Source organism: Thamnophis elegans, chromosome 9, assembly GCF_009769535.1.
Source record: "Thamnophis elegans isolate rThaEle1 chromosome 9, rThaEle1.pri, whole genome shotgun sequence".
NCBI classification, from domain to species: Eukaryota; Metazoa; Chordata; class Lepidosauria; order Squamata; family Colubridae; genus Thamnophis; species Thamnophis elegans.
In genome coordinates, this window is record NC_045549.1 from 4,123,907 (window position 1) to 4,147,646 (window position 23,740).

The following is a 23,740-nucleotide window of genomic DNA, read 5'->3' on the forward strand; positions in this document are numbered from 1 at the left end:
ATGCGCAGAAGGTTGCGCGCACCCCCACTTTGCGAACCGTTAGCAGAGATCTCCCCCCTGGGTTGAAGGAAAGAGGACAATCAGCAGCAAAGAGGATGAATTTGGTTACATGAGAAATGATGGATCACCAGAAAGGTTCGGTTAGGGAAGAGATCATCGCGGGGAAAAAATCGATTTGGTTGCCAAGAATCGAAAATGCCTTGAGGGCCTTCAATCCATCAATGGATCGGAGCAAAGGAAGTGGTGGTTTATTGGAGCCCCAGAACAAGAGATCAATAAAGCCCCAATTCAGTCCCTTGGTTTGAAAAAGGACAGCGAAGGATGGTGCTATCGTCAGAAGAAGGAAACAATTGTTGCATCTCCATCTGTGCATTTTTGGGAAGATGAAATTATTTTCCCCGAAAAATATATGAACTTTAGGTAGGCCTGTTGGGTCTGCTCAAGAAGCATGCGCATGTGTAGGGGGGGGGCTTTGCATTATGGGTGCTGACATTATGGGTGTTGTTCAAAGTTCCAATTTATTAAGACAGCCATGCTGGGACATCTGGGGGGGGGGACCCGAATCTGAAGCTTCTTCCGTTCCCCCCCCCCAGTTAAAGTTCAAGATCTTGCCCCCACACCTACAAGTCCATCACATGGTCCAATCTCCCACTGCCATGCTGGCTGCCCCACCCATCCAGTTCCGGTCAGGTGCAGAGAGAAATGATGACCTTGGCTTTCTAGAAAGGAATTTTGTTTTGGCTACATAACATTCTACTCCGTACTATCCCCCCCTCCCATTTCCCCACTATAGAAACAGCATAGTAGCATAGAAGTGTGGCAGGCTGCAGGCCGGACACTCACATTTTTTGGCACCCAACAACAAAAAGGTTCATCATGGACTGGTATACAGGGTTTCCTGCCTAAGCAGGGGGTTGGACTAGAAGACCTCCAAGGTCCCTTCCAACTCTGTTGTGTTGTTTTCTTCCTCTTTCTCACCTTCCCACTCTCTTCCCTCTTCTGCTCCCTCTGTCCTTCTCTCACCTTCCCTCCTTTTTTTCCTCTCCCTCTCCCTTCCCTCTCTTCCCTCCCTCGCCACTTCCTTCTTTCCCCTTCTCTTCCCTTCCTGCCTCTTCCCCTCCCTTCCTTTTCTCTTCCCTTTCACTCTCCTTTCTCCCTCCCCACTTCCCTCCTCTCCTCTCCTCTTCCCTCTTTCACCCTTTTCTTTCTCTTTCTCCCTCCCCACTTCCCTCGTCTCTCCTCTTCCCTCTTTCATCCTTTCTCTCCCTCCCTCTTTCCCCTCCCTTTCTCTCCCCCTTTCACCCTCTTCCCTTCTCTCTCTCTTCCCTCCCTTTTGCCTCTCCCTCTGCCCTTCTCCCTCCCCTCCCTTCTCTCCCCTTCTCTTTCTCCCTTTTTGTCTCTCCCTCCCTCCCTCCCCTCCTCTCTCCCCCTTTCCCCTCCCCTCCCTTTCTCTCCCCCTTTCACTCTTCCCTTTTCTCTCTCTCCTTCCTCCTTCCCTCCTCTTCCCTCCCTTTTTGCCTCTCCCTCTGCCCTTCTCCCTCCCTCTCCTGGGCCTTCTCCAGCAACCCAACCTTCCCAAACGGGCCGAGCGGAAATGAGGCAGGCAGCGGGGAGGAGGTGGGCGGAGGGCGGGCGGAGAACCTTCCCCTGGAAGAAGGGCCCGACTTGCGCCGTTTGCAAAAGAAAGCAGCCGCCGGCCTCGCCCCGACGCCGCCCAGGCCTCCCCCAAAACCCAGAAAATCAGGTAAAAAAAAGACCCCGAGAGCGCCAGGAAACCCGCTGCCCCCCCCCCGCTTGCAAAAGAAAAGAAGAAGGGGAAAGTTGCAAAAGAAAAGGTTACCCCGGAATAACCCCGCTTCCCTCGTGGATGCAGCGTTGCGTGGGAAGTGTGGGGGGGGGGAAAGAGAGCCGATGGAAGACTTAGGATAGAGTAACCAGAGTTGGAAGGGACCTTAGAGATCTTCTAGTCCAACCCCCCTGCTTAAGCAGGAAAAAAGAAGAAAAGGTTTAACGGAGGGGGAGGTTTATCACGCAATCGGATGCTGTGTGTGTGTGTCCACAAATCTTAAAAGTGGCCAAGTTTGAAGACCTCTGAACTAAGCATTTCTTTGAATTGCCTCCATTCTCACGCGGGTTCCTGAAAAACACGCATCGGCCCGCCCAGACTCGAAACGGCAGAAGATCTCCTGGCTGAGCAGGGGGGGCTGGACTAGAAGACCTCCAAGGTCCCTGACTCTGCTCTTCTGCAATTCTCTGCAAAAGTCTCCCACGCGTGGCTGGAGGCCAGGCCGTCATGTGTGCGTGCAGACAGAGACTTAATTTAAAAAAAAACCTGCAGAAATGCAGGATCGGAATCGATCCTTTGCAAAGAGATGGATTTTTTTCTCCACCCACGCGTGACCCAACTCCTAACCATCCTCTAGAATCAGACCTTGATTTTGCTGGCTTAAGAGCTTTAACTTTCGGCCTTGGAAAGTCCACCCATCCGCTTCCGATCTTAAAACATTTAACAAGAGTTGGAAGGGACCTTTCAGGTCATCTAGTCCAACCCCCTGCCCAAGCATCTACGTTTGCCTCTGCCTAGGATCGAACGCACAACCTCCTGATTGTGAGGCCAGGGCTCCACCTTTAGCTTGGTTTTCCCTTGATGGCGAGTTGCACTTAACCAGGATTGCAGCAGGGACCCATCCTGGTTTGTGGGATTTTTTTGGGCCCTCTAGCTGAAGGACCGAAGTCCAGGAAAGCCCAGCTGGCTTCTTTCTTTCTTTCTTCTTTCTTTCTTTCCTTTCTTCCTTCCTTCCTTCCTTCCTTCCTTCCTTTCTCCTTCCTTTTTTCTTTCCTCCCTCTCTTTCTGCCTCTGTTTCTTTCTTTCTTTCTCCTTTCTTTCCTCCCGATCTCTCTTTGTCTGTTTCTTTCTTCCTTCCTTGTTTTCCCTCTCTTTCCCTTTCTCTCTTCCTTTCTTCCCTCCTATCTCTCTCTCTTTCTGCCTGTTGGTTTTTCTGTCCCTTCCTTCTCTTTCCTCCCTCCCTATCTCTCTTTGTCTGTTTCTTTCTTCCTTTCCTTCTTTCCTTTCCACTTACTTCTTTCTTTCTCTTTCCTCCCTATCTCTCTCTTAATCTGTTACTTCCATTACTCTCTTTCTGTTTCTTTGTCTGTGAAGGCCACAATTGGCTTTTTTCAGGCTGATGCCGTGGCGTGCATATTTTCCAATGCGACAAACTAAGACAGGAAAATTCATTTTATTACAGTTTAGCAGAATATTCAGACCAAAGGAATTCCTCTCATGGAAAAAGAGAACCCGGAACCTTAGCTTGCATCCCTTTTTACAGTTAATATAACAAAGAAAAATGAAAGAGGAAAGTTGATAGGACAGGACAAAAGTCACCTCCCCCTTTGCCTAGGAAATCAATGACGTGTAGTCAAACATGTCACGTATTTGCATCCAATGTTCATTAAAATGAGATTTGGCATCTGAAGGGGCCTAAATTGTAAGGCAAAAAGGTTGTTCACAAAAGAGATAAACCAGACAGACAAACTTTTTCTTATCTGGAGCTCCTCTCCAGCCAGCTTGATCAGTTTAGGAATGTTAAAAGCTAATAAACCTGAACATCATTTTAAGAGAGAGAGAATAAATCAAATTACAATACAGAGTCATTATGTTTGTTAACAAATTACAAAACCCACGCCATTTGCCCCTCACTGTTTTTCTGTCTCTTTCTCCCTTCCTTCCTTTCTCTCTCTCTCTTCCTTTCTCTTTTCTTTCCTCCCTATATATCTGTCTCCATTTTTCTGTCTTCCTTTTTTCCTTTCTTTCTTCCCTGTGTCTCTTTCTGTCTGTTTTTCTCTTTTCCTTCCTTCCTTTCCCTTCCTTCCCCATGTCTCTCTGTTTTTCTCTTTTCCTTCCTTCCTTTTCCTGTCTTTCTTCCCTATGTGTCTCTTTCTGTGTTTTCTGTTTTTCTCTTTTCCTTCCTTCCTTTCTCTTCCTCCCTTTCCCCCCTGAGTCTCTTTCTGTTTTTCTCTTTTCCTTCCTTCTTTCCTTCCTTCTTCTCTTTCCTCCCTTTGTATCTCTTTATGTCTGTTTTTCTCTTTTCCTTCCTTCCTTTTCCTTTCTTTCCTCCCTATGTGTCTCCTTTGGTCTGTTTTTATGTCTTTTCCTTCCTTCCTTTCTGTTTGGTATTGGTATTGGTATTTATTCGATTTGTAAGCCGCCCTATTCCCCGAAGGGACTCAGGGCGGCTGAACAAAAACCAGGGGAAGGGGAAACAGATACAGAAAGTAAGACAAACAGGACAGTGATACAACAATTTAAAAAACACAGCAAGTGTAGGGGGGGGGGACTCAACCCCAAGCTTGCTGGGACAGCCAGGCCTTAACGGCTGTCCGGAAGGCCTAAAGGGTGGCGAGGGTCCGAATCTCCACGGGGAGATCGTTCCAAAGGGCCGGAGCAGCCACAGAGAAGGCCCTCCTCCGGGTGGTCGACAGCCGGCATTGGCCGGCAGATGGAATTCGGAGGAGGCCTAATCTGTGGGATCTAATGGGTCTATGGGAGGTAATTGGCAGGAGGCGGTCTCTCAAGTACCCAGGTCCAATACCATGTAGGGCTTTATAAGTGACGACTAGCACCTTGAAGAAAGTTTTCCTTTCTTCCTGCCCTATCTCCCTCTTTCTCTCTCTATCATTCTCTCATCTCTCGCTTTCTCACTTTTCCCTCCACCCCCCACTTCGTTGGTACCTGCTGCAGTTGCGACCCTCCCACTGGATTTCAGGAAAGCCCCTAACCATGTTTGCTTAGCTGCAAAAGAATTTTGATTTTGCAATTTTTCTCTCAAAAGAGAGAATTCTGGGACGGTTCTGGGTGACAAAACAGCCAAAGTATTCCCTATTTTGTTTTGTTTTTTTCCTTTTGCAATCTTCTCCTTTAGCTTCAATACACATTTTTTTTATTGCTTCCTGCATGTTTTAATCCCACCTGAGGGCTTTAGGAGAAATTTCCTTCCAGGATGAATTTTCAGATTGCAAAGTGTTGCTCTGTGTGTGTGTGTGTGTGTGTGTTGGGGGCGTGGCTTTCAGAATGAATGGAAAGGTCCACCCTCCCCTCCATTCATCAGATTGGGCAACAAAAGCACTGTTGAGAAATTTCAGATAAATCCTTAATTATCCCCAAAAAATGGAAACCTTTTCTGCTGCTCAGGTGAAGATTGGAGTTTTTCAACTGGCAGATTTTTTTTTAAAAAAAAAATGATCCAAGCATCTGATTAGATTTCCAGCAATTCTTAGAGAATTTTAAGGCACGAGACTAGAATAATATATGCACAATTAAAAAAAAACAAAACCTTAGTTTTCTCTGATTATAATATTTGGAATACAGGAAGTTCTCAACCCACAACAGATTATTTACTCACTGTGACTTTGTAGCGTTCCTTTGGTCACATCAACATTCAGATGCTTGGCCATTGACTCATACTTATGACGATGATTGCGGTGTCCCTTTTGCGACCTTCTGACAAGCAGATTCACTTAACAACCCTGTACTAACTTATCAGCTGCAGTCATTCACTTAACAACTGAGGCAAGAAAGATTGTAAAGGGGGGGCAAACTTCACTTAACAACCGTCTCGCTTAGCGACAGAAATTTTGAGCTCCGTTGTGGTCGTAAGCTCAGGACTTAACCTGTACAGTGCATTGTGGGTTCTTCTTTCAATCGAATTCTTAATTTTTGCACTTCTATTGCTGCGTCTCCAATCCTGCAAGCTTTTTTTGTCCGGCTCAGATCCTAAATTGTATTTCACCAACGTTTTATAAAATGAGACGTTTTGAATTTTGGGCACGAAGAGATTTCTCCGGGGAGTTAGATTTAAACCCAAATAAATAAATCGAGACTGGGGAGGTTTTCATCTTTGCCTTGTTACAAATGAATCTTGCAACCCGAACAAGATAATTAACTTCCCACCAAGAGCAGGTCTGGTGATTTCCCACTTCATAAAAATAGACATTTAATAAAAGAGTGAAGGGAGAGAAACCTGCACTTTAATCTTTCTGTGTGGTTGCCCCAGACATTCAGTAAATCCATTTATTTATTTAGTTTATATCTCACCTTTATTATTGTTTATATATGCAATTCAAGGCAGTGAAGAAAAGTAATCTCTCTCTTTTTGCACAATAATAACCCTGTAAGATCGATTGAAAGAGGGATTGACTTAGTTGTTTAGCTGGTTTTCAGGTCTAAGACAGGATTAGAACTCACAACCTCTTGGTGATTGGCCCCAAATCAACCAATAGGCTTTCATGTCTGAGGGAGGACTAGAACTTACCATCTCCTGGTGATTGGCCCAGTAGACTTTCATGTCTGAGATGGGACTAGAACTCATCATCTCCTGGTGATTGGCCCCAAATCAACCAATAGGCGGGACTAGAATTCACTATCTCCTGGTGATTGGCCTAAAGCAGTGTTTCTCAACCTTGGCGACTTTAAATCCTGTGGACTTCAACTCCCAGAATTCCCCAGCCAGCTGTGTTGGCTGGGGGATTCTGGGAGTTGAAGTCCACAGGACTTAAAGCCGCCAAGGTTGAGAAACACTGGCCTAAAGTCACCCAGCCGCCTTTCCTCCCTAAAGCAGAACTAGAACTCATTGTCTCCTACTTTCGGGCCTGGTGGCTCGAAATTGGCTCTCTTTTACGATCCCTTGCAAACTTTTTTGGGTAACAGATCTTTCTGCAAACCATTTATATGGTCCTGCTCCTTCGGTAGAAGTGACTGGGCCATAATGGGATTTGATCTCTTCTCAAGACCCCTGTTAAGCACTAGCGAATTTGAAATTTGGAGCCGCTAGTCCACCTTGTTGTTTGTCGAATCCTGCGTCACCTGGGAATCGATCCTTGGCGTTTTATTTGGAAAAGCTTACCCAAACGATGGGAGATCTCTGCAATCACAAAGGGTCTCCATCGCCTTGGCCACTTTGAAGGCTTGTTGTAAGACTTCAACTCCCAGAATTCCTCAGCCAGCAATATAATCCCAAATAATTCAGATTCCTGGGATTTCTCCCGAGGAGACGACAAAGAGAGGGGCATTTTTCAGAGGGCGCCCAGCCTGGAGAAAATGGCATCTTTGTAGGCTGCACCAGCCTGTTGCTATTTGTGTATTGGCAACACAAGTGTGTAAACAGCCGATATTGGAATGCCCTTTGAAGTGGCAATTGTAATGACCTTCAGACTGGCATTCTTTATCGGTTCCTTAGAGCAGTTTTGCTTTTTCATTACACAGCAAAGATAATAACATCTTATCTTCTATCTATATATTGTATTTTTTCGGAGTATAAGACGCTCCAAAGTATAAGACGCACTTAGCTTTTGGGGAGGAAAACAGGGGGGGGGGGAAATCTGCCTCTACCTCCTAGCAAGTTGCCTCCTTGCAATAAACAGAAAACAGTTCAGGCAATATACACTGTTTGTAGTGTTACATTTGAGTCTATACTTCTACAGATGCTGTTAAAATTGATGTGGCTTTCTGGAAGTATCTCTTATCTCTGCTATTTAAAAGGAGATACAATAGCCCTGGGCCTCTTCAGATCAAGCATTTATTCTAAAAAGCTTCTTCATTTTGTTAAGCTGTCTAGAACAAGAATAAAGCAGTGTATAAAAAAATAAGTCTAATAATTTGAACATTCTATAGGCATTTATAGTGGTTCCACCACAAAACCGCGGAGGACAAAATCGCGCTCGACGAAAGTGCGCATTTGACGTCATCACAGTGCGACGAAAACATCGCGCTGTGATCGAAAAATGTAAAAATAAAGCGAAAACCTTACCCTAACCCCCCAAACCTAACCCTAAACCTAACCCTAAATCTAACCCTAAACGTAACCCTTAACCTAACGCTAAACCTAACGCTAACCCTTAACCTAACGCTAAACCTAACCCTAACGCTCTAAACCTAACCCTAACCCTTAACCTAACCCTAACCCTAAACCTAACCCTTACCTTTATGTGAATCGGCTTGCTTTAATTTTATTTTTATTTCAATTTTTAATTTTTTTCGTCGCGCTGTGATGACGTCAAATGCGCGCTTTCGTCGAGCGCGATTTTGTCCTCCGCGGTTTTGACGGGTCACGTTTATAGTTATTGACTTACCTCCTTGCACAAAACAGCCTGTTTAAGTTTAGCCTGATTAGAAGGGAAAAAAAATCTGCCTTTGCCTCCTTGCAGCAAACAGCTTTCACTTTCACTTTCAGTTTGATCAGCTGTTTCAGGCTGCATGGATTGCCATAGCCTATAGCCACCCCCTCAAGCCCCATTTTCTCCTTTTGCTGCAAGGAGGTAAATTGCTGGGAGCCAGAGGCCAAAATGTGGAGGCTGGTGGGTGGGAGGGGCTACATCCAGTGCATAAGGCGCATCCAAATTTTCACCCTCTTTTAGGAGGGAGAAAGGTGTGTCTTATACTCTGAAAAATACGGTATATAACTATGACTATGTGTATGTTCCAGCATAACTCTGGAACGCCTCGAGCAATTTCAAACAAACTTGGTAAACAGATGACTTACTCTCTGGAAAAAAATACTGTGGGGTTAAGATCCCTCGGGTGTATGTGTTCTGTTAAGATACAGCCTGTTGTGCCCTCTGGAACGAGCTCCCTGTTGCGATCCGGATCCTTACTACCCTCCCGGCCTTCCGCAAAGCCACCAAGTCCTGGCTGTTCCAGCAGGCTGGGGGGAACTGAGAAGCATCTACCTCCACAGAAATTGTGAATGTTGGTTTTGTTTTTAATATGTTGTCTTTGTCTCATTCCCCCCTTTCCCTCGTCTTTTGTGAGCCACCCGGAGTCCTCCGGGAGTGGGCGGCATACAAGACAAATAAAACTAAACTAAACTAAAACGGCTTCTACTGTACAGTAGAAGTGCAGTGTACTGCAGTGGCGTTGCCATGGTAACGACTTCACAGTACTCCAATGGTACTCCCTCTGGTAAGGGGGAAAATCCAACATTAGAAATTACATTTGGTCCAGACATTTCCCCCTATAAATATTCAAAAGCATGTCATATTTCAAGTACTGGTAGCCCTCAACTTACCAGAATTCATTTAGTGACCATTCAAAGTTACAAGGGCACTGAACAAAGTGAGTTACGACCATTTTTCACACGACCATTGCAGAATCCCTGTGATCACCTGAGCAAAATTCAGACATATGGCAGCTGGCTCCTATATATGACGGTTGCGGTGTCCCGGGGTCCTGTGACCCATCTTTTGCAACGTGAAAAGTCAGTGGGGGAAGCCAAATTCACTTAATGGCTATGTTATGCCTTAGCAATTGCAGTGATTCACTTAACAACCGTGGCGAGAGCTGATCACATGGCTCTGGGTCAGTTTTCAAGCGTCCAAATTTTGATCCCGCAACCTTGAAGATGCCGCAACGGTCGTAAGTGTGAAAAACAGTCCTAGGTCACTTTCTTTCATTGCTGTTGTAAGTTCGAACGGTCACTGAATGAACTGTTGTAAGCCGAGGACTGCCTGTTGTGTAGATTAAGCTGTTCCTCTTGTTTTTTCCTAGTCACTAACTGGAGATGTCCGTCCCGGGAAGAGAACTGGCTGAAGAGCAGGTGAAGAAATATATTTATCGCAACCTAGACATGTTCCATCGCGTCCAAGTGAGCCAAATGATCCACTTGCCGTGTTTCACCGAAACAGACCGGGTAATTATACAGTCTTTTTACACACACACACACACACACACACACACACACACACACACACTTTGTGTAAAAATTGGGGCTGCTCTGGTAAACAGTTTTGAATTGATCGCAATAGCACTTACATACCACTTCACAGGGCTTCACAGTCCTCTCTAAGCACTTTACAGAGTCAGCCTCTTGCCCCCAACAATCTGGGTCCTCGTTTTACCCGCCTCGGAAGGATGGAAGGCTGAGTCAACCTTAAGCCGGCCAGGAACGACCTCCTGGCAGTCGGCAGAATTAGCCTGCAATATTGCATTCTAACCACTGCACCACCAGAAAGAAGAATGAGAAAGGGAATTAAGAGAGGAAGGAAGGAAGGAATGGAGCCAGGAAAGAAAGAAAGAAGGGAGGGAGGGAGGGAAGGAAGGAAAGAAAGAAAAGAAAAGAAAGAGCAATAGAACTTAGACTTATATACTGCTTTGTGGTGCTTTTACAGCCCTCTCTGAGCAGTTTATAGAATCAGCCTCTTGCCCCCAACAATCTGGGTCCTCGTTTTACCCGCCTCGGAAGGATGGAAGGCTGAGTCCACCTTGAGCCGGTCAGGATCGAACTCCTGGCAGTCGGCAGAATTAGCCTGCAATATTGCATTCTAACCACTGTGTCACCAGGAAGGAGAATGAGAAAGGGAATAGAGAGAGGGAGGCAAGGAAGGAAGGAAGGAAAGGGAAGGGGAAGAGGAATAGCTCTTAGCCTTATATACCGCTTCACAAGCCTTTACACAGCCTTCTTTAAGCAGTTGCTAAGTGAATCTGGCTTCCCCATTGACCTTAATTGTCAGGGGGTGGCAAAAGGCGATCACATGATCCTGGGACATCGCAATCGTCATAAATGTGAGTCAGTTGTCAAGTATCTGAATGTAAATCGTGTGACCATGAGGATGCTACAAGAATGGTCCTAACGCCGTGATGGCGAACCTATGGCACGCGTGGCACAGGTGGCATGGGGAGCCATTTGTCAGGGCACGCAAGGCACAGCTGATTTTGGCCTTTTGAGGCCATTTTTCGCCCTTTGGAGGCAGGGTTCCCTGAATGCTCCGGAGGGCTAAAACCAGCCCTATGAGCAACCCGGACTTCCGGTTGGCTCTTACGGCTATTTTTTGCCCTCTGGAGCCTTTAGGGAAGCCCCCAGAAGGTCCCTGAAGGCTCCGGAGGACTAAAACCGGCCCTATGAGCAAACTGGAAGTCTGTTCCTGAACTTCCGGTTTGCCCGTAGGGCCGGTTTTTCGCACTCCGGGGGCTTCAGGGAAGCTCTGAAGCCTCTGGAGGGCCTCCGGGGAGAGGGGGCAGGGGATGCTGTTTTTGCCCTCCCCAGGCTCCTATAAAGCCTCTGGAAAGGGCGAAAAAAGCACACCAAAAATGGGGGGTGAGCGCTGGTCGTGCGTGCATGCGCATTGGGGTCATGCGCAAAGCATTATGGGTGTGGCACGACCACGCACGACTCCCCTGAGCTCCCCCCTTGCTTTTGTCACACGAGCCAAGAAAGGTTCGCCATCACTGTCGAGGGCTATCTGAGTCTGCTTCAGCTCCGGCCCACCTCGCAGTTCGAAAGCCTACAGCTGCAAGTAGATGAATAGGTACCATTGGGGAAAGTTAACAGCATTCCATGATCCTTGGCCTAGAGTAGAGATGGCTAACCTTTTTGCCATCGCAGGCCAAAAGCGGGGGCAGTGCAGGGGTGTCGTGTGCATGCGTGCCCACCCCCATAATTTTAGGCGCCCTCCCCTGCGAGTGTGCGCGCGACCCCCGCTTTTGGTGTGCGATGGCATGGTGGACCTATTTTTTGCCCTTCCCAGGCTCCAGACCCTTTCTAGGAGCCTGGGGAGGACAAAAGCGATCCTCCCAACCCTCTCGGCGGCCATCTGGAGGCCGAAAACAGCCTGCTTCCTGATTTCTGGTAGGAAACAGGAAGGCCTGAAAATTGGCTGCATGTGCCGAAGCTCAGCTTGCGTGCCCACCAATATGGCTCTGTGCGCCACAGGTTCGCCACCACGAGGCCACCACGGGCCTAGAGTCATGTCGTCTACCTTTTTACAACTTTTCCCCCCCTCCCTTCCTCTCCTTTTCGTAGCAAAAGATCAGAGCGAGCTGCGCCAACGAAGGAAACAACGAGACCACCTTCCTTTTCTTTCAGCGCTTGTGCTGCAGGGAAGGCTGGGTGCCGCTCTTTGTCGACGAGCTCCGGGAACAGAACATGAGCGAATTGGCTGACAGGCTGGATGCTCTGTATCGCAGCAAACTCCTTCGTAAGACGCTTTTCCTTCTCTTGCAGATTCTTTGTGCTTCTACCCCCCCTCTCGGGGCAAAAAAGCCGGCTTTGGAAGGAAGGTTGGCTCCTTTGGGACCCCCAAAACCTCCCCTCTCTCCTCCTCACCCCCAAGAGAAGGTCCGGGAGGACTTTGGAGGTCTCAAACAAATACACCTTGGATGGAGTGTGAATTCGTTCATCCCTAAAGTATTTGTCTTCTCCAGTAGCTGACACTGTGATACAGGTAGTCCTCAACTTACGACCACAGTTGGCAGCAGAATTTCCCTGGCTAAGTGAGGCAGTTGTTAAGTGAGTTGCAATTTTTACAATTTTTTTTCTTTTTTGCCACAGTTACAGGGGTGGGTTTCAACCGGTTCGCGGCGGTCCCTGCGATCCGGTTGGTCGCCGAACCCGGAAGTAAGTAACTTCCAGGAACGGTGAAGGCCCCTCCCCCGTGCCCGCGCGCGCCCGCTCCTTACCCAGTTTTGCCAAATTCTGCGCTTCCACGCATGCGCAGGACGCATACAGCGCCTGCACGATCCTCCAGGAGCAGCTGGAGCATCGCACAGATGCTAGTACGCATGTGCGTGCGCGCGAGGACGCCGCCGGCCTCGTTCCAACCGAACCGGTTGGAACGGGGCGAGAAACCCACCCCTGCACAGTTAGTAAGAATAACGGAGTTGGAAGGGACCTTGGAGGTCTTCTAGTCCAACCTCCTGCTCAAGCAGGAAACTTCATACTATTTCAGACAAATGGTTGTCCAATTTCTCCAGTGATGGAGGAGGACCCACAACCTCTGGTGGCAAGCTGTTCCACTGGTTCATGAATGTCAGGAAATTTCTCCTTCGTTCTCTCCTTAGAGAGATTCTCCCCTCTTAAGAGAATCAACGAGTTGTTAAGTGAATCGTGCGGTTGTTCAGTGAATCTGGCTTCCCTTATTGAAGGGCGCAAAAGGGGATCCCATGACCCAGGGAAGCGGCCACCGTCATAAAAGCAGGCCAGTTGCCAAGCTTCTGAATTTTGATGACGTGACCGCAAAGATTCCACAAATGGTTGGAAACGGTGAGAACCAACCGCGTCACATTTTTTCAACAGCGTCGTAACTTGGAACGACGGCTAAATCAGAGCTCTCCAAACTTGGCAACTTGAAGACTTATGGCGGTGATGGCGAAGCTATGGCATCCGTGCTGGAAGTGGCACATAGAGTCATCTCTGGGCACGCAAGACATCATCTGTTGCACTTCCGGATCCCGGCACACCAGCTAGCTGGTCTTCACACTCATGGGAGTGCCAAAAACCGGAAGAGCATCCGCACCGGAGAGATTATCTTCTGGTTTCTGGTGCACATATGGGTGCCGGCCAGCTGGTCTTCGCACACACATAAGCGACAGAAAGAAGACAGCCAGGTGGCCGGTGTGCATGGATGCGCTGGGAACCAGAAGATCATTTTCCCCGCACGCGCATGTGCCCCAGGCGGCTGCTCTTCTGTTTTCCAGCACGCACATGCGCACACCCATTTCGGCACTCGGTGCTAAAAAGGTTCACCAACATTGTCTTATGGATTTCCAATTTTCCTCATTTCCTAAGTCAAGCTGGCTGTGGAATTCTGGGAGTTGGAGTCCACAAGTCTCAAAAGTTGCCAAGTTTTGGAGAGCTTGTGGGCTCAAGGGATGGTCGTAAGTTGAGGACTGCTTGTACGTGGGAAAGATTTTGGGAGTCACGACTACCATATTTTTCGGAGTATAAGACGCTCCAAAGTATAAGACGCAGCTAGCTTTTGGGGAGGAAAACAGGGGGGGGGGGGAATCTGCCTCCCAGCAATTTGCCTCCTTGCAACAAACAGCAAACAGTACAGACGATATAAGCTGTTTGTGGTGTTACATTTTAGACTATACATCTACAGATGCTGCTAAAATTGATGTGGCTTTCTGGAAGTATATCTTATTCTCTGCTATTTAAAAGAAGATTACAATAGCACTGGGCCTCTTCAGATCAAGCGTTTATTTTAAAAAGCTTCTTCATTTTGTTAAGTTGCCTAGAACAATAATAAAGCAGTCTTTAAAAAATAAGTCTAATAATTTGAACATTCTATAGGCATTTATAGTTATTGACTTGCCTCCTTGCAGCAAACAGCAAACAGCCTGATTAGCACAAGAAAAAAAATCTGTTTCTGCCTCCCAGCAATTTGCCTGGTGGAGCAAACAGCAAGTTTCACTTTCAGTTTAAGTGGGCCTCCCGATCATCAGCTGTTTCAGGCTGCAGGGATTGCTATAGCCTATTGCAGCCTCCACAAGCCCCATTTTCCCCATTTGCTGCAAGGAGGGAAATTGCTGGGAGGCAGAGGCCAAAGGGTGGGGGACGGTGGGTGGGCGGGGCTACATTCAGTGTATAAGACGCATCCAAATTTTTGCCCTCTTTTAGTGGGGAAAAGATGCATCTTATACTCTGGAAAATACGGTAAGCGGTATCTAGGCAGCGGTCGGATAAAGAGGCAGCATAGCCCTGAACAGGATAATGCCCTCTGGAGTTTCTTGGGTTGTAAATGGGAGAAATGTACTTTCTGACTTGCAAAATTCTGCTAATGTAGTTTTACAATACAGGTGGTCCTCAACTTACAACCACAACTGTCGCCAATTCTTTCTGTTGCTAAGCGAGATTAACAACGATCTCCGCCGAGCAACAGAAATTTGAATAGAAATGCCCCGTTTTGCAACCTTTCTTCCCACCGTTGTTCAGCGAGATCGCTGCCGTTGTTAAGTGAGGAACACGGTTGTTAAGGGAAACCCGGCTTCCCCGTTGACTTTGCTTGCCAGGAGGTCGCAAAAGGAAGATGACGTGACTCCGGGACATTGCTAAATGTGAGCTAATTATCAAGCACCCAAATTCATGAGGATGGTGCCACAGTCAGTAAGTATGAAAAACCGTCCTAAGCCACTTTTTTTTCAGTTCGGTTGCAACTTTGAACGGTCACTAAATGAATGGTTGTAAGTTGAGGACTGTGTGTAAAGTAGAATTAGGTCACCTGGTGGCATTTCCTGTCTGTTCTAGTAGGACTGACACTGCATCTTTTCCTTCTCTCTCTCTCCCTCCATATAATGTCCGCCTGCATGCAACGTTGTCCTCCCCCAGCCCCGCGAAAGACCCCTCCAGCAGTTTCGGCAACCCCAGCTGCCCATCAGCCTTTGGCTCCGCCTCTCTGCCCTGAAGCAAATCAGCAGAATCATCCTGGACATGTCCTATCATCTCCTCCGCGATTGGCTGCTCCATCTGCCAATCTGCCCCCCCAGGATACGGGGGATTGCCGGATTCCCGTTCAAGAAAACAGCCATCCGGCTGAAAAGACCAAGTTAGCGGTATATCCTAAGGTATGTGTATCCATGCGTGTGTGTATGCATGTATGTATGTATGACATTTATTTGCTGCTCATCTTGCTTGAGGTGACTCTGGGCAGCTTTTGGATTGATTTTTAGATTGATTGCTTAAACGCCAGATGATTGCTAGCTCTTTCAGTCAGTTTATGTTATGTTATGCTATGTCATATAATTATATTATATATTATATATATTACATCATATATATATACTATTATACATACATTATTTTATATGTGATATATATTACATCATATATAGCATCATACATTATGTACATATTATATTATATATAATTATAATGTATACTATTGTATATTCTATATTGTTTATATTATAGCATTGCATAGCATTATTATTTTATTTTGTATTTTTATCCTGCCTTTTATTACTTTTTATAAATAATTCAAGGCTACAAACATACCTCCCCCCCCCCCCCCGGTTTTCCCCACAATGACGACCCTGTGGGGAGGGTTGGGCTGAGAGGAAGGAACTGGTCTGGAGTCAGCCAGCCGCCTTTCATGCCTAAACTGGGACTAGAACTCACCGTCTCCGGGTGATTGGCTAAAAGTCACCCAGCCGTCTTCCATGCCTAAGGCGGGACTAGAACTCACCGTCTCCTGGTGATTGGCCCAAAGTCACCCAGCCAGCTTTCATTCCTAAGGCAGGACTAGAACTCACCGTCTCCTACTTTCGGGCCTAGTGCTTTAACCAGTAGATGAAACCGGCTTTCATTGGCAGTTCTGTGCATCAATCCCGGTAGTGTGAGAGACAGGAATCCTATCACCCCAGGCTGGTGAGTTTGCTCCTTTACAGCAATGCTCTGCGCAGTGTACAATATAATCAGTATATAAACAGTGTATAAAATTAGCTTAACGTCAGAAATAATATCCTCCTTTTTTGCAGACCGCAGACAAAGGAGCAGAGCCAGGTTTTTCCTCCACTTCTGACGTCAGTTCGGCATCTAATATCGGAGCGGCCGTCGGAGGAGACGCAGCGGTTGAGTCTCCAGGGCCATATCCTGTGAAAGAGTCGGTCCCGCTTCCCTCTCAAGCGATTTCAACCTCGGCTGAGGTGGAGCAGAAGTGGGACGGACGTCAGCACCGCCCGGTGACGGTGAAAAACGGGTGCTTTGGCAATGTGCACCGCTCAGAGGACAGCGTGACGAGTTCAGCGTTGCCCACAGGCACTTCTAGCAATCAGCCCGAAGAGGATTATTATTCGAGCGATAGCGGCTTGTTGGCGTTGGGCGGTCCGAGAGAGGATTTGGCGCCCGAACGGAAGGTCCATGTCCTCCGAGGGGACCAAAAGTGGGGAAATCCGCCAGCTGCGGACAGTCTACAAAGTCGCCAAGATAACCCGAGGAAAAATCTCCCAGGTGAAAAGCTAGGGTCAAACTCCAAAGGGGAAAGGTCGCATAAGCCTCCCGCACAAGAGTTGAGGGTGTCCTGTCTTGATTCAAACAACCAGGTTGCCCCAATGTTGTTGGCCTACATCAATGGTTCCCAAACTTGGCAACTTTAAGACTTGTGGACTTCAACTCCCAGAATTCTCCAGCCAGCTCTGGTGGTTGGAGATGGCTGGAGAATTCTGGGAGTTGAAGTCCACAAGTCTTAAAGTTGTCAAGTTTGGGAACCACTGGCCTACATCAATGTTGGCGAACTTTTTCGGCACCGAGTGCCGAAACAGGAACACACACACGTGAGGGAGCACTGGAAACTGGAAGAGTAGCTCCCCTGATGTGCATGTGCGGGAGTGCCGGAAACTGGAAGAGCGGTTCTTGGGTGCACTGGGAAGCTGAGCTTCCAGTTTTCAGTGTGCACATGTGCGCTGATGACCTGGAGTTCTGGTTTCTGGCATGCACACGCGCCAGAACCCAGACAGTTAAAGGCCGGTGGCTGACGTGCCCAGAGAGATGGCTTTGCTTGCCACTTCCGGCACATGTGCTAGAGGTTCGCCCTCATGGGCCTACATCAACGGTCCCCAACATTTCTGGCTTGGTGGCCTGTTGGGGAGGGAGGGGATAGTTCCATGTGAGTGGAAGCTGGGCAGGGGCAAAGGCGTGCAACTCTTTGTGTAAGCGGTAGGCACAAGCCCTCGCCCACCATTTGTGCAGCCCGCTTCCAAACAGGTAGTGGGACGCAGCCGGTGGGGGGGGGGGGGAGATCAGGGACCCTCGGCTGATCTCCTTGCAAGATGTCGCAGATATTCCTCAACGTACGACTACAATTGAGACTAGAATTTGGGTTCCTAAGCCACGTGCGGCTTAAGGAAGTCGTGGCCAGTTTTACGACTTTTTATTCCGCAGTCGCTACGCACGTCAGCACAGTTGTTAAGCAAATCAGGCAGTCGTTAAACAACACCCCGCTTCCCCTATTGTTGGAAGCAGGCTGGGAAGGTCACAAATGGGGATCAGGTGACCCCGGGATGCTGCAGTCGTCATAAATACATGCCCGGTTGCCAAGTGTCCCGATTTTGATCATGTGACGGTGGGGATGTTGCAGCATTGTGAGTGTGAAAAACTGTCCTAAGTCTTTTTTTTCTCCCTCCAGTATGTTGTAAATATGAACCATCGCTAAACAAAGGATTGTAAGTCGAGGATTATAATCTGTGGTTGTTTGTGCTCTATGTACCGCTATATTTCACACTTGGTGTTTAGTAGTTACGCTCCCGGAGGAGGGCAGCTGTTGGGTGCTCAGAAAATGCACGACTTATAGTGTGTCAGTGGTGTGCAAATAAATTGTGTCGATACTGTTTCTGTGCAGCTTATGAGGGCTCGCCGGAAGAGCAGACGCAGCCCTTTATGGATCCTTCGTCTTGTCACGCTCCAGCGAACGATGCCCAGCTGCAAATGGGAACAAAGTCTCCATTTCCGGTAACGAGCCCAATGCGTCTCCCGCCTTCGGATTTGGACGGTGTCTCTTCCGTTGAAAGAAAGGCACCAAAGCCTCCTCGGGAGGTTTCAGCTGCCGGAGGCGATAGAACCTCAGGTGGCTTTAAGCTTCCCAGCACGGGTGCCTTGGGAGGAAGGCCGCAGCGGGTAAGTTGGAGAGCAAGAAACGGGGGAAGCCGAGGTTGTCCCAGAAAGAGTAAGGGGACAACTGCAGGGGAGGGTCAAGACGGGGATATAGAAAGCTTTGGGCAGTCCTCGACTCTCGGCTGTTTAGTGACGTGTTCTGACCCACCTCGTTCCACACCAAAGCACACTCCGAGCCAGAGATAAATTACAGCATTTAATTAACAGACAAACAGGTCCTTGGCAGCAACCCAGCACTGACAAGCTTGGGCAGCATTAAACGTAGATAAGACTTGGCAGCAATCCAGCCTGTCAAGCTCATACAAAGTTCTCCGACATTCGATTCTGTGTTGACTTCTGCAAAGAGGGCGTGTGCACAAGTAGCCTTTTTATAGTCTGGAGAGGAGCCTAATGACTACCAGCTGAGTGCAATTACCTCCTGTAATTGTGTAATTGTTCCTGACGCCTAGTAGCTCTTCTATGGCGTGCATCCAGGAACAACTCACTGCTGGCTTCTGGATCACTCTCCCTTGTCTCCTCCCCACTGGTCCAAGGCTCAGGCGCCACCTGGTGGCCAACCAGTCTCTGCTCGGAGTTGGAACCCTATCCAGGGTCCTCCACATCCTCCAGAGCCGACTCATAGGGCCCCTCGCTGTCGGAGTCTGGTGGCAGCTCCAACGGCTCCTGCTGGGCCACAACACTGACGGTACAGAGTTAGAGCTGCTCGGAAAAAATGTGACTTACGACTAGCCCTGGCACTTGGAACGGTGGCAACACTGTCATGGTTATGAGGTCAAAATTTGGGCACTTGGCAACCAGCACGTGTTGTTGCCGAATCTGCTTAACAGTTGCATGATTCACTCAACAGCTGTGGTGATTCACTTAACCACGATTGTAAAACAAGGTCCTAAAATTCACTGCCTCCCGATGGTCATCCAGCCGGCTTTCATGCCTAAGGCAGGACTAGTATTCCCCATCTCCTGGTGATTGGTTCCAAGTCACCTAGATGGCTTTGATGCGTAATTTAGGATTAGAACTCACTATCTCTTGGTAATTGCCCCACAGTCACCCAGCCGGCTTTCATGGCTAAAGCCGAACTAGAACTTCCTGTTTCCTGCTTTCTAGACCATCACTTTAACCACTGGACCAAACTGTTTAATATTTGTGGCTTAACTGTCTATTGCGTTGCTTAACATTGTTTCGGGCGATTCCAGTCATGACATGTCCTCAGATAGGCTTATTTATTTACGGTCTTAAGATTTCTCTCCCACTTTTTCCTCTGGGAGCTTGACCAAAGAATTTCTTCCTCTGTTGCAAGATCCCTGTAAGGTGGATGAATCCGCACAGGCAGCTCCAAAAGTGATTTTTCCAAAGGCAGCTGATCTTTGTTTTTCCTTGAAGAGGTTTCGCTTCTCATCCAAGAAGTTTCTTCAGTTTTGAATGAATGGTGGAAGGATTTCTATTCCTTGCGGTCGTCTTTCAAACCTTCACCATTCGGTTAGAACAGGGGTGTCAAACTCAATGTCATTGAGGGCCACATCAGCGCTGTAGGCTGACTCCGGGAGAGAAGCTGGGTGTGGCCAACTGGGTGGGCGTGGCCACCTTGACGCCACTCCCCAAACCGCTGGCATGTTTCCTCTTCGCATTGGATAGACCGGGCTGAATCCATGCGGGACAGCCCCTTACATTTTCCAGGACAATCCTGCAGGCTGGATCCGACCACCTCCAGCCCGTGGGCCTCGAGTTTGACACCCCTGAGTTAGAACCAAAGAATCTTCTTGAACGACAAGCAAAACGTCTTCTCAGAGAAACAAAGCCCAGTTGCCTTTGGAAAAAGCACCTTTGGGAAAACCATGATCTGGATGACGGAGAATCTCCACAGGGAATTATTAGCACAGGCGTTTATTTGACCTCTTTGTCCTGTCTCCTTAGGGGATGGAGACTCGGCCTTCCGCTGTTGAGGACCATAAGCGAGACAGCCGCATCTTTCACAGCAACTGTAGTGAGAACGATATGCCTTCCAAGCCGGGCCTTCTGTCTGCAGAGCTCAGTTCAGACGGTGCCGGCGAGACCGGCAATGTGTATTCTGGGTCGTCAGAAAGATTACGCATGAGCAACAGTGACTCCGCTTCGGTGAGCACGAGCAACAGCGACCCCATTTTGATCAGCGAAAGCAGCTTGGTTACCCATCCCCCCATGAGCACCACGTGGGAAAGAAATCGGCCGAGCGGTGCCATTGACGCTACTCTTCCCCCCGAGGTTGACGCTGGCGAAGAAGAGACGTCCTTCAGGAGTCACCATGTGCTGGTGAAGGAGAATCAAAGTATGGATCTCATGGGGGTTCCTCCGGAGAGGGCCTCCTGGCGACCTTCCCCGGATTCAACATCCAACGGTCAGCCAGAGAACAAAGCCAAGGACCAGCCGGCGGGTCCTTCTCTTCTAGACGAAAAAACGAGTTCTTCACACGACAATTGGATGCTTTTTGCGGGATTTGTTGTGGCCCTTCTGGCAAGCGCAGCTTATGTGCTGTATAAGAAGAAGTAAGCACTGGAGACACCGATCGGTTGTTGGCCGACTGAAATTCACACCCAGCCACAGTCCCTTCCTCCCGTTGCTTGATCCTCTACGGAAGGGAAGCTCGCTGTCTTTGGCTCGCTTTCCGTCACCGATGCGTGATGCGTTGAATCCTTACCCTCACAACACGCCTTGCTTATTTCCTGTAGTCTGCCTTGGGGTCATTAATAACGTCTTTCGATCCAGGTTATTTTAGATCGGTGCCTTCAGTGGCCTCATTTCCCCCCTCCCCCCGAATAGCCAAGCGGATCAGAACTAGGACTTTTCTGAGAAATCGCCAGAAAAGCAAAAAATCTGGACATCATAGCAAAATCATGAACGCTCGCTTCCACATCGTTGGCCAGGGAATTGCAGGATCTTGGCGGATTTTCATTTTTTATTTTAGAAAAGGTCGCATCGCAAAGAATACGCCGGCTGGTGTGGACGAGTGACCGCCTTCGTGATTCTAGTGGATCGGTCCATTGGATGTGGCTTAGAAAAGAGAAAGGCAAGCAGCATCTTTGCTTTGTCCCGAACACGACGTTGTTTTTTGGATACGCAAGATGTTACTGTCGAATCCTTAGAAAGTAGCATTTGGATGCCCAGCTCCGTTTTTCCGGAATTAACGCCCGCTCAGGGAAAAAGCAGTAGACTTCACCGAACTGTTTGGGAAAACCCTTGTTCTTCCTTTTCCATTTCTTGAGAAAGAGGAAGCGTAGAAGTTTGTTTTTCAATGATTACAGGAAAAGCCTGTAACACGAACTGCCGCTGTTTGGAATTTTATCCATTGATGTTAATGGAAACAGAATATCTTCATTCTGTTTTATTCTGGATGTTATATTTTTTCTGCAGAGGTGGTTACGGCGTGATCTTCGGAAAGTCATTTGTTCCTGGCCATTAAATGACAGGCAGTCCTCGATTTAATGGCCGTAATGAAGGATGATAGATTAGGATGAGTCTGCTGCAACATTCCTGTGGTCGAACAGTCATAAGGCAAGGACTGCCTGGCACCCAAAAAGGGCTAGATTTCACCCTACTGAGAATTTGGGGGGAGGGAACGACGTGAAGGCTTAATTGCTTGTCTTTTTTTAACGAGCAAGTTAAGCAGGCTGGCTGGGAAATTCTAGGAATTGAAAGCCAGAAGTTGCACAGAAACACTGATTCAATGTGTTCTGTGTATCCACATATGCACCGTCTCCCCAGGAGTTAAATCGGGGTGTGTCCATTCACACTAGTATATGTGTCTATTCATACCGATTATGGTTCCATTTAAAAAAAAGAAAAAGTAGCGTTTTCTTTCTACTTCTGACAGATAGTCAAACCCAAGTTTCAGCTTTCTTTCTTTCTTTCCAACGTTCTGTAGCGTTGGGAAAATCAAAACGCTTGAGACTTCCGAATCGAATAACTTTCTTGTCATTAACCAGGAAAAAGAATGAAGGGGGAAAGGGGGGAGGGAATTTCAAATATACAGAGCATCCAAAAATAAAAAGGAGGAGTGATGCGTAGAAAATATGCTAAAAGGCTTCCTTCTTATTAGCTTAAAACTAAGCTAAACTTTAGAATTATAGAGTCCCTGGCAAAATTATAGACCCCTTGACAAAATGGAGAATTCCTACTAGAGTTCCTTCCCATTCTTCCCAGTACATCTGCTCACCAAACTGGTCTCTCACGTGCTGATTAAAAAAAAAAGTTATTGGGTGAAAAATGTGTTGTTATTTCATTCCTCCCAGTTTAATTTCCAGAAGGTTTATTTTGTTCGTGACAACAAGCTGTTGTGTAGATAAATTTTGGATGTGTGGGAGCAAGAAACTTCCAATGGTACAGATTTATATGTGAATAGTAATTTTGTAGAGAAACCTCAGATTTTATTTCGCTGTAATTGAAAGCCACTTTATTTGTGGACTTCAACTCCCAGAATTCCTGAAAAAGCTGGCTCAGGAATTCTGGGAGTTGAAGTCCACAAGTCATAAAGGGGCCATACTTCCCCACCTTTGCCATGGTCACTTAAATTCACCCAAAGTGTTGATTTGGAAATTGGCATTCATCCTGTACTTTCCATTCTTAATTTTCTTTGGAGTTTCGATGGATCCCTAAAGAAATATTCCACTTGTATATATTTTTTTAAAACCACATTTCTTTCCCATAAAAAAAAAACTCACCGTGACTTGTTCCTTGAAATCTCAGCAACAAGTACGTTCCCATTTCAGTAGGAAAGATTTAATGGAGAAGACGGATACTCATATAGTGAAGAAAGTAAAACATCTGGGTATTCATTTATCAGCGAGATGTGCAACTATAAAAGAAGATTATTAGCTTTAGCAGAGTAAGGAAGACACTCAGAGATGATTCACACCCTGGTCAGTGTCTCTTTTCACTTCTACCTTCGGGCAGAAGACATCAAAGTATAGCCAGCCGAACAAACAGGTTTAAAGATAGTTTCTATCCTTGGTCTGTGAGACTTTTCAATACAACCACAATCATTCCATGCACACGCTATTTTTTTTTCTTTCTTTTTTCGTTTCTGCTATAATTTTGCTCCAGTGACGTTAAAACCAATTTCGTTGTATTTAAGTACAATGACAATAAAGGTTATACTTACACTTATTATGCTAAATTGATTCAGCAAATTAAACTTGACTTGGAAAAGTGGAAAAACCTGCAGATATCACTAATAGGAAAAATAGCCACCATTAAAATGAATAATCTACCGAGATTACTATACCTGTTCCAAACAATTCCAATAAAGCTGGAAAAGAAATACTTCGAGGAATTAAACAGATTAATATCAAAATTTACCTGGCAAGGTTAAAAAAGCAAGAATAAGTCGGAAA

At 47.2% G+C, this 23,740-nt stretch overlaps 1 protein-coding gene across 1 annotated transcript; it reads left to right on the forward strand.

Moving 5' to 3' along the window:
- The first annotated feature begins 1,601 nt into the window (after positions 1–1,601).
- On the forward strand, positions 1,602–22,614 carry MAVS (mitochondrial antiviral signaling protein). Its single transcript, XM_032224065.1, has 7 exons — positions 1,602–1,744; positions 9,542–9,683; positions 11,793–11,967; positions 15,099–15,334; positions 16,247–16,718; positions 18,106–18,380; positions 20,289–22,614. Exons 2-7 carry the CDS (start codon positions 9,555–9,557, stop codon positions 20,898–20,900), a joined length of 1,899 nt encoding a protein of 632 aa, XP_032079956.1. The 5' UTR covers positions 1,602–1,744; positions 9,542–9,554; the 3' UTR covers positions 20,901–22,614.
- The last annotated feature ends 1,126 nt before the right edge of the window (positions 22,615–23,740 follow it).